Consider the following 16939-nt stretch of genomic DNA (forward strand, 5'->3'; position numbering starts at 1 on the left):
AGGGACAAAGAATTAATTTATTCAGGAGACTGTAAACAGCTCAGGTCGTCACAAGTGATGTGAAATATCACAAAACTGCCAGACTTTTGGCACAAGAAGCACTGTGGCCTCCAAACAAAGAAGGAATTAAGAAAGTGAGCTTCTTGGGGAGTTTCTCATATCCCCATACCTTTGCTGCTTTGCATGCAATTCATTGCAAAATTGGGGTTAAATTTTACCCATATTTTAAGTTTACAGTCTGTGACACAAATCCAAAATAGAGACAAGTACAAATGGCTGAGAATCCCAAATACCTACCCCAACCTTTATTTAGTACATAGATATTAGGGTCCCATTCCAGTTAGCACTGTAAAAGATGCTGAAAGATGGTTCAATGTACTGAAGAGCTCACACTCTAAGATAAACATAGAAACAACTTGAAGATACAGCATTGAGAGGAGGAAACACAAGGAAATACCAAAACAGTGAGTGGAATCAGAAAGTTATGGCGCTCAGTGAATGGCCCCTGTTGCTTGCAGTGAGATTACTTAAAGACTGAGGTATTACACTGGAATAGAAGTAGCAGACGTGAGCCTTTAAAAGTTACTGTATTTATTCAAATCCAAGATGAGATTTTCTTCCCAGCCAGCACAGGGGAAAAAAAACTTCATCTTGCCTCACTGTGCCTGTCCCCCTGCCCTTGTCTCTCTCACTACCTTCTGCAATTCCCATTTCCTGCCTTCTCCAGTGTGCCCCTCCCCTCCTTACCTTCTGCTCCGGCTCCAGAGAGTATGGGGCGGGGGGGACAAGAGGTGAGGTGCAGGTGGCGGGGGTCAGGCACAGGCATGGAGGGGCAGGTGGCAGGCAGCAGAGGACAAATGACAGCAAGGGCAGGCACAGGCACAAGAGGAACAAGGGGCAGGCAGAGAGGGCAAGGGACAATAGGACAAATGGCAGGGTGACCCCTCATCCTCTGCCACTGATTTTGCTGCCACAGCAGTGTGGGGGGGTCATATTAAATTCAAAGTCATCTTGGATTCAGGTAAATATGGTATTTATTGAACATAAAATACTTTTTGCTATTTGCATGATGAAATAATACATTACTGGCTTTGCTAATTACCACAAGTTGGCCAATTCTGAACTGGAAAACAAAAATGAAATCAGATGCTCTAGCAGTGCAAGGGAGCTGATTTTGGTGGTTGATCTCTCCAAGACCTGCAAATCTTTATAAATGTTAAATAAACTGCATGTCATTTAAATACTCAACATACAACGACTGAATTTGTTAAAGGAACAGACTGGTACTAAATGTACCTCCTCAGCTGTGCTTAGAGGTTGTGTGCCCATTAGTGCACACATACTGTGCATGCTGCATGCCTAGGGCCCCCATTGGATATGTAATTTATCCAGCATTTTAAATAGTTCCTTTGAAAAAGTGCCTGTTAATGTCTGTCTGCCTGATGTTCCTTCTGTTAACAAAGGGAATTTAATGCTGTTTTGGAAGCCTTTGTGTATTCCATAAGGCCTTTCAATTTGATTAACATGTACAGAGAAAAATAAAAATCATCACATTGTGAAAAATTGGCTTCCTTTTCAAAATTATGTACCAGCCTGTACTCTTATTATACCTCAAATACAGTCAGGTCAGCTTCCAGGGCTGCTGACCACTGGTGCCTAGTAAGTCTGAGCTTGAGAAGAAAGCTTAATCTGGAAGCTTCCGTTTAGATTCCTAGAGGAAAGGAGGCTTTCCATGTGATCAGAGTGAGAAGAAAAGCTGTGAAACTTTCCCAGTTCAAAACTAGCTCTGTGACTGTTAGTAATTATTCAACTGCAAAGGCCTACCAGTTTTTCCTGGTGCTTGTGAAATTGCTCAACTTAACACTGTAAAAGACAGTGAAGGTGCTAAATCAATGCAATTGAAAGTCTGAAGTTCTTGAAGTGCATATGAACTAAAACTCCAGTCTCTTTTCTTTATATTTGGTGGTTTTTCATCATCCTTGCATCTCAGCATCAGCTAGGACATTGCAAGTTACAAGTGAAGATCAATTTGCACAAATGACCATAGATACTATATGAAAAACCATATAGAAACCATGGTGACATACATTAGAAAAATACTTACAATCTTTTATGAATGCGTATAGGCAGGTACATTTTTTAATTTCAGGGGAGATGATAGCTGTGTTTTAATTGAACCTTTCTAAATCTACAGAGTTGCAATTACTAAATTAGTAATACTGGACTAAATACGTGTTGTATGTAATTCTAGTGACTTTTGTTGAGTTGTATAACAAATTAAATCTAGACTACTGTTTGTCACAGCAAGTCTACCACCAGAAAATATGAACATTATTATTTGAATTGTGATAGTGGTTAGGAGCCCTAAAGATGAATTAGGCTACAATGTATGAGACCCAGTGTACAAACACAGAACAAAAAGAGTTTCTGCCCAGAAGAGCTTACTGTACACAAAATTCTGCTGCCTTCTTTTCTGTTGGCTTATACTTGCAGGCTGTGCACTTGCATCATTAAACCAGGCACCCGCCTTTCTACATTTCCAAAGCCTTTAGCACACCTTTAGTAGTTTAAAACCAATATTGTATGTGGGAGCCAAAGGGTTACATCTTTGAATGTTTCAAATTGCTATTTTTTCTAGAGACTTCTTAAAATCTCTAAATTTAGCTCACTACTACAGTGGAAGTCTTGCCAACTTGTAACACAGGAAATAGAGGCAGCAACTGTACTGATGAGTGTTCTTAGAAGATCAGTGCAGATTATGAGGCAACAAGATTACTACACTGCAGCCAAATCCAGTTTCTTTCACCAAGTTGCACCTTTTCACGTTTAATTCCTAGCATAGTTATTCACTTAAGACAGCCATGTACAACACAGAAGCTAAAGTATTAATAAAGGGCTGACAAAATAAAGTCAGAGAATTGACCAAGTTAAGGCTTTTATGCCTGTGCTTAAACAGCCCTGCTGTGCTGTAGAACAGATAATCAGTAAGTGATGGTATTGAGAGCATGTGCTGTAACTGTTAGGGTCAAGTAAAACACAGTGTCATGCAGGTTCAGGTAATACAATCATAAACCAAATGCAGTAATTTTATTGTTTAAGGTTAATATTATCTGAATAAGAATACATACCTCAGACTGGTAGAGAATACTTACAAGCACAATCAGGAAAAAAAAAAGTGTAAAAAGATTGGGATCTTGGCCTAGGTAAACCAAGGTAGCTACCGACTACGAAAGAAATGCTTACTTTTCAGAACGGTGATGAACTTGTATTTTGAGAAAGCACAATTTCAACATAATCTGTAGTCATGAGGCTTTTTCCCCCTCCCTTTTTGGAGAATACAAGCAGAGACGTCCTCAGAATTTGTATTTGTTAGTTCTTTCTTTAATAAAGCAAGCTAGACATCCTTCCAGAACAAAGATACAAAATTTTCCACAACTAAGTGAATACCCAGTCAAAATACAGTTGCCATCTATCTGCAGTAGGGTACAAGTGACATGGCATGCGAGACTTGAAACATTTATGTTACAGATGTAAGATACAGTACAAGAAGCCTCAGCTAGGCTCAGGTATATTTTTTAAAGTCCCACTTTAGCACTCATCAGTAATTTGTAATGCATATTATTTTCTGTTATCCATGGACAGTATGATCGTGTCATCTCTGGAAGAAAGAATAATCTGATGTTTTAAAGTAGCAATTTCTTCCTCGGTACATCACTAACATAAGGCAAAATAGGGTGAATATCTGACATTCTGTCTAACCTACAACTATTTGGCTTAATATATATATATATAAAAGTCTAACTACATTTTCAGTATGATTAAACAGCAGCCACAAACATATTTCAGATGTAGAAGAACATGTTATAATAACTGAAGTGGATTCATCTACTAATGGCATTCATTCAAATTAATTTTTACAAGCATCACTCCACCACTGAGATTTTGTTCAAATCCCCTGGTATAATAAGCATTCAGGTAACAGGGATTCACTGATTATTGCAAACTTTAGAACAACAAAAAAATGCATATTTTTAGCATGGCTTAAAAAGTGTATGACATTAAAGATCTACTAACTTAAAAAAATAAAACAACTGTACAAATCATATTCTTTTATGGCACTGAGACTGCTCAGGAGAACAACAGTGAGATCCCTGATACGAAATGAAGAGACAAGAGTATCTTCTAAATCAGTTACAAAAAAGAAAACAGAGAAAGTAAAGGCAAAAAGCATCTCCCCTCACTACCAAACTGCTGGAGCATGGAACAATGATGTTTCTCAATTCTCTCAGTCTCAAAAACATTTCTTCCCTCTTAACATATGTGCTTCCTGGACATATGCACCACAGTAGCAACAACTCTTGCTGAATGGGGTTAAGGCTGGAAAAGCTTGAAGGATCTAAATAAATCAACAGCCAGTTAACCCCTCGGCATCCATAAAAAAATATTGAGATTTAAAACCAAACCAAAACTGACCCAAAATCCCACCGGTATATAGGAATACAGGCTGAACACTGAACTACTTTTTGGTGAAGGTTTAAAAAAGACAGAGCTAGAATTAAACCAGCATAACTGCTCCCCCACAAATCTTATACATTTCAGATGTCATTTAATGTCATTTAAACAAGCTGTCTTCAACAGTGTTCACATCAACCTGTCTCAGATGTACCAGGCTAAATCTGATCATAACATTTCAGTATTCCTTCATTTTATGAGGCACAAATAGTAGCAGCTGAATTACCCTGTGGCTTTTGACTGCGTAAGCATGCGACAGCTACCAGCTAATAACCCAATAATTATCTCTTCATTTCAGTTTTTGACACCAAGATCTTGTAAAACCCAGGTCCAGCAAACAGGTTAACTAATCTTTCAACTATTATACTTAACTCCAATTACCAACTAATCTGTAAGTATGTACCATTAAATGTCACGGTCCATAACATTAACCACGCAATTAGAAAGTTACTGCATGGTTATATTGTATGCATATTTCAAAACAGTAATTTACATACCCAGGGGATTTCTGCTGTTGTAAATATAGTAAATTAGCAGCATTCTTTAAACAAATGCACATACATAGCTCTGAAAAAGTAGCCTTCTATTTATAAATCATTTCCTGTTGTGACTGCCAGGGATCATAAAAGTGGTTTTGGAATGCAAAGTTTTATTTTCAGTTAAAGAAAACACTAAAAAAAAGAGATGCAGTATACATTTCATGGGTATATCATTTTCCAATTAGAAATACAAGTTATGGAGTTAATTAGAATTTTTTCAATGACTCACTTCACTGAACCATTGCTTTTGACTAGCAGTAGGGAAATCATATAATCACATTTACATCTAGAGAATACATGGTTCGTAGCAACTGGATATAAAGCGCTTTTAATTATGAGTGCCTCAGAGCTCTTTCCCCCCTTCCCTGATAAGTTATCATGTTCACCCAATAGCTGGAAGCTGTTTTAATTCAATCTGCTTATATCTAACACCATCAGCTGGTTAAATTCCCCTAGCCAGCTACCGCTTTAGACAAGTTAATCTCAGTAAACAATTAATTCTTTCTGGTGAGATCAAAAATCATCTAATACAATTAGGAAAAAGAGGTGTATTACTGCTTCTGATGGGAAGGAGGACTGTTTTTCAGATCCTCATGCTTTCAAAGAATTTGCTACCTAGTTCCTCTAACACAGGTGAGAAAGACTTCAATATGTCAAACAAATCAATGTGAAGCTCTTGTAGGGTGACAAGGAGCCTGGTGTCATACTAGTATTTGAGCAGAGCCACCTTCAGAATCTAAAAGAAAATGCTAAAATCTATTTGCAGAGGGAGATTTCTTTGTCTCCATTAGTTTTTTTAAATGACCTCTTTTAGACCGAAAACTAATAAATTCATTCATTAATAACCATTCTCTCACTGAACAGGGAAGCCCCTGGGATCAAAGTATAGTTCTCTCGCTTTTTTTCCTTATCCCAACAGAACTAATTACTCCAATAAGGTAAAAAAGATTTTAAACAAGTCCGTATTTTGCCGTTTCCTCAAAATTTCCATTTTCAACCTCTATCTCACTTTTTTCATAAATAGGCCTGCAGCCTACTTCTATAATCAGGAAGCAGAGGCTCCTACGCAGGAGAGAGCAACCCTCCAGCAAAAGCCAGCTCAGTTTTCTGTGGGTGAACAGACAAAAATCACACTGTCCCTTCAAATTCAGAACTCCTTTGGGGAAGTGGACAGTGTTTCTAGTCTACTTATAATGGAGATGATTTCATGTCACATGTTTTGTCAGCAAGTTCTTTTTTCAAACTTGACAGATTTGTGAACAAAAACCATTAACAGGAATTAACTGTTTCTATAGACAAAAGGGGCCATGTAGTTCTTAAACATTTACAGAATCATTTAGCTATTCCAAAGGATCATTACTCAACACAGACATTCAATCATTTGACTACATATTAAAATTCAAGATCATCTAATTGATATTCTAACTTCCCAGTAATTTAAAGTTGCCATTTTAGACTTAAACTGATGCTCTCTTACATTTGATCTGCTGCTCTTTTCTTGTTCAGCGTTTCTCTTAAGGATACTACCAAGATATTTCTGCTGTTTATGACTTGCAGTTGTTATTTGTAGTCCTTTTGATATACATCCCTCCCTTTTCTGTCCTTGAAGAACTAGCCTTCTTATGAAGAAAACCTAATGTGGCACATTTTGAAGAAGTAAATAAGTAGCTGAGCTTTGCCTCTATTTTTAGATGTTATGCCAAGTATTAACTAATGTACTAACCATTACAATATATTATTTTAGGTGATGAAAAACAGTTTTTAGTAACTGCAGATGCTAACTAAGATAATTCTACAACTAATAGTAGTTGTATATTAGATCTGGCTATGACTGTGTGTATTTCAACCAGTTATTAAGAATATTCTCTTCTTTCTTTTCTTTCTCTTTCTTTTTTTTCGTTAAGAGATACAACCAAATTCCTGCTCTGATTTACCATTTAGGCTTCTAGCAGCTGAAATGGGTTACTTTGCATACCTTTTGTCTTCCTGAGTCATCCTGCCCTGTGGAATCAAAGTTATTTCAGCTGAGGTGTAGCAATTGACCTCACAAACTCTCCAAAGCTGTTATACTTAGATGTCCAAAGGACTGACAATAGTGAAGTCAGAATCCTTGCTATTATTGCTACTGTCATCATCAGGGCTGGAACTTAGGTTACTAGAAGATGCTGAAATAAAGCCCATGAGAGGATCAGATAAGATCAAAGAAGAACGAGATGGAGCCTCATTCTTCATGGTTCCCTCCCTGTGTGCTTGAAGGAGTCCATGCTCAGGCAGAGAACTTCTATTTCCTTCCTCTTCTTTGGAAACCAGGATATAGTCATCAGTGCTTCTGCTCTCTCCAGTTCTTGGTTCAGTGGTAGCCTGTTAGATAGATGCATGGAAAGTAAGTTTAAGATTAAAAACGATGTCTTCCCTATTTAATCACATCTATTATACCTGTCGTTGAGGTACTGAGCTCAGGACATACAAGCAACAAGTGTCAAGAACTGGCAAGATTCCTGCCCAATGGGGGCAGGGTGCCGTGCACGCTTTTCAGCATACCAGAGGACTATGTTCTCTTCTGAGAGAAGCCACAACACGTACAGGCATTCACTCTTTCAGGAGAAACTCTCCAGGGGGGAGGGGCGGGGGGATTTAATGCTGGGTCTCGCATTATTTTTCTCCTGGAGCTGTCATTTTTACTTTGGGAGGAAAAGCCTGAACATCTGTGCACTTGCGGTTTCTCCTGGGAGAGAACTGACTTGTAAAGTCATTCATAATCTCCCAGGAGACACTAAATGTCTGTACAAGACCTGTGTTAGCTCCCAAAAAAGTTATTCAGAAAAAAACCCCCAGCCCTTCAAGAAAAGAAGAGCTGGATAGAATTTTTCTGATGAAATTCTGCTACATAGAATCTGAAATGTTTTGCACAAGACGAGTTTCTCAGAGATCGCAGACTCTCTGTTGCAGATCTTCAAACCAAATCCCAGGTAGAGTATGGTTCTCAGACTCCTTGCTGCAGAGCTGGGAAGCCCTGGTTCTAAGTGGGGTGAGACTCCCAGACCTACAGCAGTAAGTCTGGACACCTTCAGAGAACTGGAGGAACAATGATAAGAAACTTTAAAATAACAAACTCTCCTATGAACAGCTAAACCTGAGTTTTGGCCAGCTTTACTCAACAGAACTCTAGAATTTCAAAAGAAGGTGCTAAAATCGAGTGGACCCATGACTTAGCAACATAGGGGGCACATCTACATGAAACACATTAATACACAGTAGCCTAATTTAATGTGCATTTTGGGTGTGCACCTACATATGCATGCCCTTAATGGACATTAAAAATGCTGAAAAATGCTGAAATTAGGCTAATCACACCTAAATTTGATACCTGCAAATGCAGGTATCAAATTTAGGCTCAATTAGTTAAAGCGCATTAAGGCATGTGTAAACATGACAGCACTAAAATTAGTGCCAGGTCTGCCCAGCCACTAGGGGTACACAGCAGGGCTGCAGGGACTTGGCACTAGTGCCAAGTCGCTGTATGTGTAGATACCTGCCAAAAATTGCTTAATGTGCATTAAATTCAGTCATGCTTAAATGTATATGTAGTCGTGCCCAGGAGTTCTCCTGTACTGACAAGCTAGTGGTCTGTAACCTTGGATGCACCCTGAATGCATGGGCAGCTACTACCTCTCTTTTCCTCCAAGAGTAATGGATTAATATAATGTTTCTTCAGAGGAAGCAGTTTGTTCATGACTGGGTTTGAAGTCAATTTTACACAGCTGTTATTGTGTAAGAATACTATCTGGTGAACAGACCAGGATGATAAGCAGCAACTCCTTGCTAGCCTGAAGTGGGATGCTCTGGACTCTAACTGATTTACAATGACGTAAGAGTGAAAAAACAGAGAGGAAGCAGAGAAGGGCGAAGAGAAGGGGAAAGGGCAGGTGGATGATCATCCACATTGATTATATAAGGTTTAAATAACCAATGCTGTGCTTAACTGAGGCAAACCCTTCAGCAGTGATTTTTCAGCTAAATGAGCAATGTAAATTCCCTTCAGAGTTAGAGAGAGGTATCAGACAGAGAGAAAAGGAAATATTAATAAACAAATGAAAAATAGGGGAGATTCAGTATGAGAGAGAGGAAAGCTAGTAATACAGTATCTAATGTACGTGGGTTAATAAAAGGTACTAGTGGGCCATAACTTGCCTTTAGGTACCTGATAGGGACCAGCCAAAATTATTTTGTTGTTGTTGCTGATAGAGTCTGTTCTGCAGAAGAACTCTTTTAAGTCTTCCATTGACAGATCAAGGATTGAAGTATAGTGCACAAGGGCAAGGATTATGAAATATTTTAACTATTAGATATTATGCAAGCAGATACTACAATTGTTTAAAAAATTAACAAGGAAAAATATCATTTGGGAGTGAAAACCAGGTCAGACACAGAATCGTGACACAGTTCTTTACTGTAACTGGTCGCAACCACTGGGGCATCCATGACACCTCTCAGTGAAACCACAACTCTTGCCTGGCTCAAACTCTATGGCCTCTCCCTCTAGTTTGCTTATCTGCCATGTCTTGATCTTACTATTAAAGAGTATTTAAGGGAGGCTACCAACAGGCCTCAGAGTGAGCCTCAATCCTACTAGTTCCCCCACCCTGGGTCTCTTTCCAGTCCTTTGTTCTAATAGGTCACTCCCAGCTTGACTACACCCCTGTAGGTCGCCTGCAGCCTTAGGGGCAAACTGTATGGCTTCTTTTCCTTCCCTACACCATGCCCTAAGTCTCATGGATGTTACAATAATGTTGTTCCCTCTGTTGGGGCCTCAGATTTCCCAGGCTCCACCCCTTTCAATCTCATTAGGCTGGTTTCTTAGGCCACTATGCCGCACCTGGCTTTGAGGCACTAGCTTCAATCTATCACTTTCATTCCCCCCGGGTCCCTGGCTTCTCTCCGCCAGGCCCCTGAGCCACTAGGGACATGCTCTTCTGGCAAGGGGTCCCTGGGCCTCATCTTGCTGTGCCCCTCTTGGGCTCCGGGTCCCTGGCCCTGGCCCTGGTCTTGCTGTACCCCTGGCCCCTGTCTGCTCTGTAGCCTTGTACTGCCCTTCATTGGGCTCAACAATAGCTCAGGCTTTAAGCCTACCCCTAGCAAGAGCTCCAGGCAATCACATGCCTCACAGGCATTAATGGGATCTCCAAGACCACCCCTTAAAATTACAAGCCCCTGAGCAATAGCAGAAACACAACAACGGTTGAAACAGCTCTCTCTGCCCCTTTACAAAGGCAAACTTCTCATCTCCTCCCAGGCACATCTTCCCACCCAGGGCTATTCTTTGGCCTGTATATTTGGCCCTCTCGAGCTTTTGGATCCTCAACCCTCTGGAGTTAACAAAACCAAGGCCACTTGCCTGTAAAAGTCCACTCTCTCAACCCAGGTAACTTGCCTCAATCCCGTGGTCTGCAGAATCATTCAGTGTAAACTAGGTTCCTTCAGGGACACTGTTGTCTTGCAGCCTGGAGCTCCTCCCTGCATGGTGGCTGGGGAAAGGCATCAATACTGGTGCAGGCTCCAGGCTGATATAGCTCCAGCCTGAGCACTCCTGGTCAGGTGAGCCTCTTATTAGCTCCCCTCTGTCACCTGCAAGCCATCTCTCAGACTGCTTCTTCTCTTAAAGGAGCAGGTACCTCCCAGGGCCCTGCTATACTTGCACAGAAAAGTTCACAGGATCATAGCAAAGTAGGACTGGAAGGGACTCGGTGAGGTCATTCAGTCCAGCCCCCTGCTCAGGGCACGATTATCCCCAACTAAAACATCCTAGTCAGTTGTCCATCTAACCTACTTTTGAAAATTTTGAGGGTTGGAGAAGATTCCACAACTTTTCCAGGTAGCCTGTTTCAGTGCCTGCCCACTTTCACAGGTAGAAAGTTCCTTCTAATTTCCAACCTAAATTTCCTCGATTGCAGCTTAATATCATTACTCCTAGTCCTACCCCGTATAGCCACAAAGGAAAGTCTCTCTCTGACATCTTTATAATCTCCTTTAGGTATTTGAAGACCATAATCAAATCTTCTCAGTCTTTTCTTCAGACTAAAGAAACATAGTTATTTCAGTCTTTCCTCATTCTCCACTGGACTTGTCCCACAGTACTCCAGGCGAGACCTCACCAGGATTAAACAGAGCAGAAGAATTACTTTCTGATTTTTGATTTGCAAGTAACACTCCTGTTAATATAACCTAGTATGCTGCTGGCTTTTTTAGCCACAAGAGCATACTGTTGATTCATATTTAGCTTATTGTCCACTGTAACCCCCAGGTCCTTCTCTGCAGTACCACAGCCTAGCCATCATTCCCGGCCTGTATTTGTACATGCGACTCTTCCATCCCAAGTTCAGGACTTGGCACTTGTGCTTGCTGAATTTCATCTGATTAAATTTTGGGCCATTTCTCTAGTTTATCCAAGTCATTCTGAAGCCTAGCCCTGCCCTGCAGAGCATCTACAACTCCACCCAACTTGGTGCCATCCACGGACTTGCTAAGTGTGCATCATTTAAATAATTAATGAAAATGTTAAACAATAATGATGTAGGACAGACCTCCAGGAAACCCCACTTGTTGCCTCCTCTGGACAAGACATTTAGCCACTGATGTCTACTTGCTGAACCTAATGATCCAACCAGTTATGTATCCGCTTTGCAGTACTTTCATCTAGCCTGTATTTCTTCAGCTAATTAATGAGTATGTTGTGGGAGACGGTGTCAAAAGTCTTCATATTAATGAGGTAAAATTAGGTACAGTTTTACCATAAATGCAGAGTATTTTAAACATTTCTGGGTTCTAGGTCAACATGAAAAATTCTCTGGTTTACATGTGCATATTTTTGTGACCCACTTTTACACTTTTTCATTCAAGCAAACATATCTCTTCTAGTGCATCAGCTGTAATGTGATATAAACCGCAAGTAGTACCATCTATCAATTATGTATGTAAAGGAACAAAAATAAATCAGACTTCAACTGTTCTACATTTGCTAATCTTTCAATGTCCAATTCTACTAATCTTTGATATTTATGTTCTAAAATAATTTCCTTTAGCTGGATTTATAAAACATAAATAACTCAAACTCAACAGACTGTTTTTAAGACCACCAAAAACTACCAGGAAAGCTGTACTGTAATTAAAGTTTGTAATTAATTTATAATTCCCTTTTTATTTTACATTTCAAATGCAAATAAAAACAAAGCAAAAAACCTGTTCTTTACTGTACAGGAGGTTAAAAACAAACACATAAGCAGCTCTACATTGCAAGGCAGGGACTGCATTACTTAAACACCCCTGATCTGATGAAACACATCTTTCTTCTTTAATTACTGTTTTGCTTTCATCAGATCTATTTGAATTACTGTCTTCATCATTCATCAGTTACCCTCTCCAGGGGTCTGAGAATATAGGCAGTGTACAGGAATTGCAATCTACTGCATGAGCCCACAGACATCCATGGATATTCAGTGTGGAACATCAAACAGGATTTGAGCATCCTAATCTAAATTTCATGGCCGACTTTTTCTCTTTACAACATGGGCTACTTTAAACAACCCCCACTGACACAATCCATCTGCTCTCCTTTTTTGCCCTTCTGCTTCAAGGCTTGTAACAAACAGATAAAATTTTACTTTGGAATGGTATACAAGACGAGGTTATAGCATCATTCTGGCCTCTGTTTTCAGTCTTCCCAAAATTCACATCCAAGATGGCTGCCACCACTGGGGACCAGCAGCCTAACAACACTTTCAGTATGTCATCAGTGTTAGCAAGCTCAAAGATATCAATAAGGTGAACAGATTAAACTCCTTAAGGAAGTGAACACGTAGGATGCTGACAGATGTGGGGGAAAAAAAATCATGTTTTACTGGAAGCATCAGCACATTACTTAGACCCAAGTCTGCAGTGTCTAGATCAGGTGCTTCCGCAAGGCTTTTTGGTGCTTCTATCTAATAGCTGATTCAATCAGCTATTAGATAAAAAATGCCCCAAAAAGCCCCATTAAAGCGCCTGATCAAACTAACTTGATGGCTTTTCTGGGCATGTGCTGAGCTTGGTATGGGAGCACGCCAAGCTTAAAGTAAAGTACCAGGGGTTCTTCCCCCCATATCTGCATGCAGCCATAGTGACTAAAAAAGTTCCCAGAAGTAAAAATACTGAATGGTGCAGTTTCTAATATTACATTCAAAGAAAAATGCTATTGCATGTTGGAAATATATGAACACTTTACACTTCACTAAAGTAAAAAAGTATCCTAACTTATGTTCTTTATTATTATCTTTTTGCAGTCACTGATTTTGCTCGATCCACACCTTAAATCTCGGTTTACCAGTGCAATGCTTAATATAATATGACATAAAGGTTCCGAAGGTATAAGGGATCCTCTGTATCTGTGTGGTGGGATCTAATGAACAATGCACTACCAATAAGGCATGATGGGATCTAATGCACATGTACATGGCAGGAGGCATGACTGTGGGATTGAGGATTAGCTCCCACCATGCCTTACTTCTAGTACAGGGGGAGTCCAGTCCTGGCACCACCTGCACTGGCGATAAAACAAGCTTCTGTGTCTGGGAGCCTCCCAGTTGATGGGGCTTCTAGCCAGGGGGGCACCCCATGCACCTCTTGGGCTGGGATGTTGTAGCTGCTGTGATCTCCCAGCCACACCTACTACAATCTCCCAGCTGCAGGGTGAAGGAAGACTGCAACAGAGCCCCATGTCTGCTGAGTCTCATAGCTGTTGTCACTGGGTCACAGCCACAGGGTACTGCTGGGACACAGTATTTGCAGCTACAGGCAACCATGGGGCACTGCTGGAACTCCAAGTCTGCAGTTGCTGGGCACTGCCAGGGCGAGACTCCCCGTAGCTATGGGACTTTTCGTTCTGGCAGTGCATGGTGTACCTCTGTGGCTGGAAGCTGGTCAGTTGATAGGGCTCCTAGCTGCAGGGGCAGATCTTGCTACAAGTGCAAATTAAAGCTGGATAGAAACTGGCTATAAAGTAAGTACACATTTTCCACCAATAACTTTATAGCTGCTTGGACCCTTTTATGGTGCGCTTGTTAATTGACATGTGTAGCCAGTCTAAATTAATTGTGCAATTAACTCGGTAATATTGTGATGCATGTAACATGCAGAATGGACTTAAATGTTTGTTTTTAGAACATACTCGTTTCTAAAGGTAAAATACGACCCACACATAACCCCTTTACTTTGCCTGTTTCTGTTTCAAGAAACTTGTTTTAACACGAACCATGTTTTCTCCCATCTGCCTCCACTACTGAATAAATAAAAAATGGCAGAACTATACTTTTAGTAGCTTTGAAACTTAACAGCCTAATACCCAGTGCCGTATGGCTCCTCCAAACTTTTTCTTCTGATGAATATCAGCTACGAGTATCAGTGCCTACATGCTGTGAAAAAACTAAAGCTAATGATCAGAACACAATTTAAGTAAGGCTGGAGGAAGAACAGAAGCTCATTTTGCTCCCTTCTTGAGATAGTCATAAAAGCAAGCTAATGTGTTAATTATCATTCATTATTTAGCAAGGCTTGGCTTCTGTTTATCAACTGTGCATTGCTACTAATGGCAAATATTCTAGTGAATATTATCCAGCTCATTTGAACCTTTTTTAGTCAACTGCATCAAGAAATTTAAAAAGAATTAAAAAATTCTTTGTTAAATATGTATTTTTTAAATAAAATATTACTGCAGCACATCAGTGTGCTACCATCCCAAAATATATGCAACAGAGAAAGAGAGAGAGTGTGTGCGTTGTAAAATAAAAATAACTAGCATTTATGTGGCACACTTAATCCTTAGGACTGAAGCCACTTTATTAAGGGTATTGGTATTATTATTCTTGTTTTACCAATGGGGAAACTGAGGCACAGAAAGAAAAATAAGGTTCTTTTTCTTATTAATGATGCAGTGAAAAATTATTTGGATTAATTATGTATTCAAGGACCAAGATAAAAGGAGCAGGCTACTCATTTATACCAGAGTAAATCAGTAGTAAATCCAAGACAGCAGTAACTCCACTGGCCTGAAGCCAATGGCAACAAAAAGAGATTTGGGTCCAAAACACTTGCATTTGTTCTAGGAATACAAATATGTTTGCTCTGAGAGTAGACTCAGCAACCATAAAAAGCTTTTATTGAACAGAATTATACTTATTATTGCAGTATGAAAAACCCCACAAAACAGGAAAATGTATCTTGCAGGAAATACATTAAATAAGATAGAAACTAAAGGAGTTCAGTGTTCTAATTAATTGCTAGAGCTTTTTCAACCTTCAGAAAGTGTTCAGAAAGTGCTGCCTTCAGAAAGTGTTCCTAGGCTTGACCTGGAGGCATCATCAAACCACATTTCACTCAGTAAAACTAAAAGGCTGGGCTGTAGTCCTATTTGGGGGAAGAAACCCTCCCACCCCCACTCATTTCATGGGCTAATAAGCTTAGCTGTTTTTACCTGTTTAATTTTTATTAAAAGGGGTCAGAAGTTCCTCTCTTTTTATCTGATTTTACATGCTAAAGCTAACCACAATACAGTTAGAAAGGGGACTAGGATATTAACAGTTCTCCTTTACTGCAACACTACTTTCCGACAATGAACACTGCAAAACCTAATTTCTTATTTTTTGCTACTGTAATAAGCTAACGATCCATGCTGTAATTGGAGCTTCCAGAAGATAAGATGAGAGAGTGCTAATGAGAATAAATGTTCTGTACTGTCAGACATGTACCATTTAGAGTTGAAAGCCTTGCTCAAGTTCAGATTGCTCAACCCTTACATTGTGGGCAGTTACTCACATGAGAAATCCCACTGCTTCCAAAATGTACATTCCTTATCAGCATGAGTAAAGTCAGTACAATGTGTTATTGTTTTGCATTAGGTCCCCTCTACATATTACATTTACACTGTAATTAAGACAAACCAGCCATAAAAACATTCTACATAGTGGCCATGACTATACGAGACACTGACTACACAGTAGCTCATTACTGCTGCATAGTAGCTTGTCACTACTGTGCAGCAGCATTGCATGGCATGAAGCGTGATGCAACACAGTCAGTGTCACCAAAATACCATTTGGGCACATCACTGTGCAGTAACTTCAGTTACTGTACACTCATTTAGTACTTGTGTAGGCAAGTACTAAATGACTGCCACGTAACAACTGTGTAGTCAGCATCTCATGTAGACATGGCCATAATGCAGAATACTGCTGTAGCTGGTTTTATACGTGGCCTTAAACAGAATACGTAGCAGGTCCAGGGTTGAAAAAAAATCAGGTGACTGTCAGCTTTGGCTAGAAACTGCACCAGTGTCTCAAACCACACCCCCAGTGTGAGCATGAACAACAAGCTGATTGTCAGCTCCAGCCCCTGACTGCACCCGAGTTGGCTCAGGACCTGCAGACACTCATCTTCCAGCATGCTCGTCCAGGGGGATCCTGATCCAAGGGCTCCTCCTGCATTGGCAAGTAGTAATGGTATCTGATTCCCAGTCCCAAAACTGAATGTCCTGCCACACACATGGCAGGCGGTGTGATTGTTGGAATTGGAAAAAAAGATCCCACCATATCTTTAAGCAGATGTGTGCCGGGGGCCTTACACTGCATGTTACAGTGTGCATAGTAAATCAAAATTAATGATCAACAGTAAGTAAAACATCTTGGACATTTTAATACTAAAGCTAAAATGCTTTTATGTGAAAAGTGAGGAGATATGGCAAAACAACAGGATTGACAGCACTTAAGTTTGGACAGGATTCACCTCCAAGGAGGATTATTCTGCACTGGTCCAGTCCTGCAGGGAGCAAACCAGGAAAGCCAAGGCTGCAACTGAACTCCAAC

At 40.1% G+C, this 16939-nt stretch overlaps 1 protein-coding gene across 3 annotated transcripts in view; it reads right to left on the bottom strand.

Moving 5' to 3' along the window:
* Positions 1-3364: 3364 nt before the first annotated feature.
* The window catches only part of TBC1D5 (TBC1 domain family member 5), a 475698-nt gene continuing 462123 nt past the window's right edge, over positions 3365-16939 (bottom strand). For all 3 annotated transcript variants that reach the window (XM_019535723.1, XM_019535731.1, XM_019535738.1), the window contains one exon: positions 3365-7412. In XM_019535723.1, the coding sequence (XP_019391268.1) occupies positions 7122-7412 (291 nt within the window). In that variant the 3' untranslated portion in view covers positions 3365-7121. The remainder of the gene's footprint in view (positions 7413-16939) is intronic.

Source organism: Crocodylus porosus, unplaced genomic scaffold (assembly GCF_001723895.1).
Source record: "Crocodylus porosus isolate Cpor-Errol unplaced genomic scaffold, CroPor_comp1, whole genome shotgun sequence".
Lineage (NCBI taxonomy): Eukaryota > Metazoa > Chordata > Crocodylia > Crocodylidae > Crocodylus > Crocodylus porosus.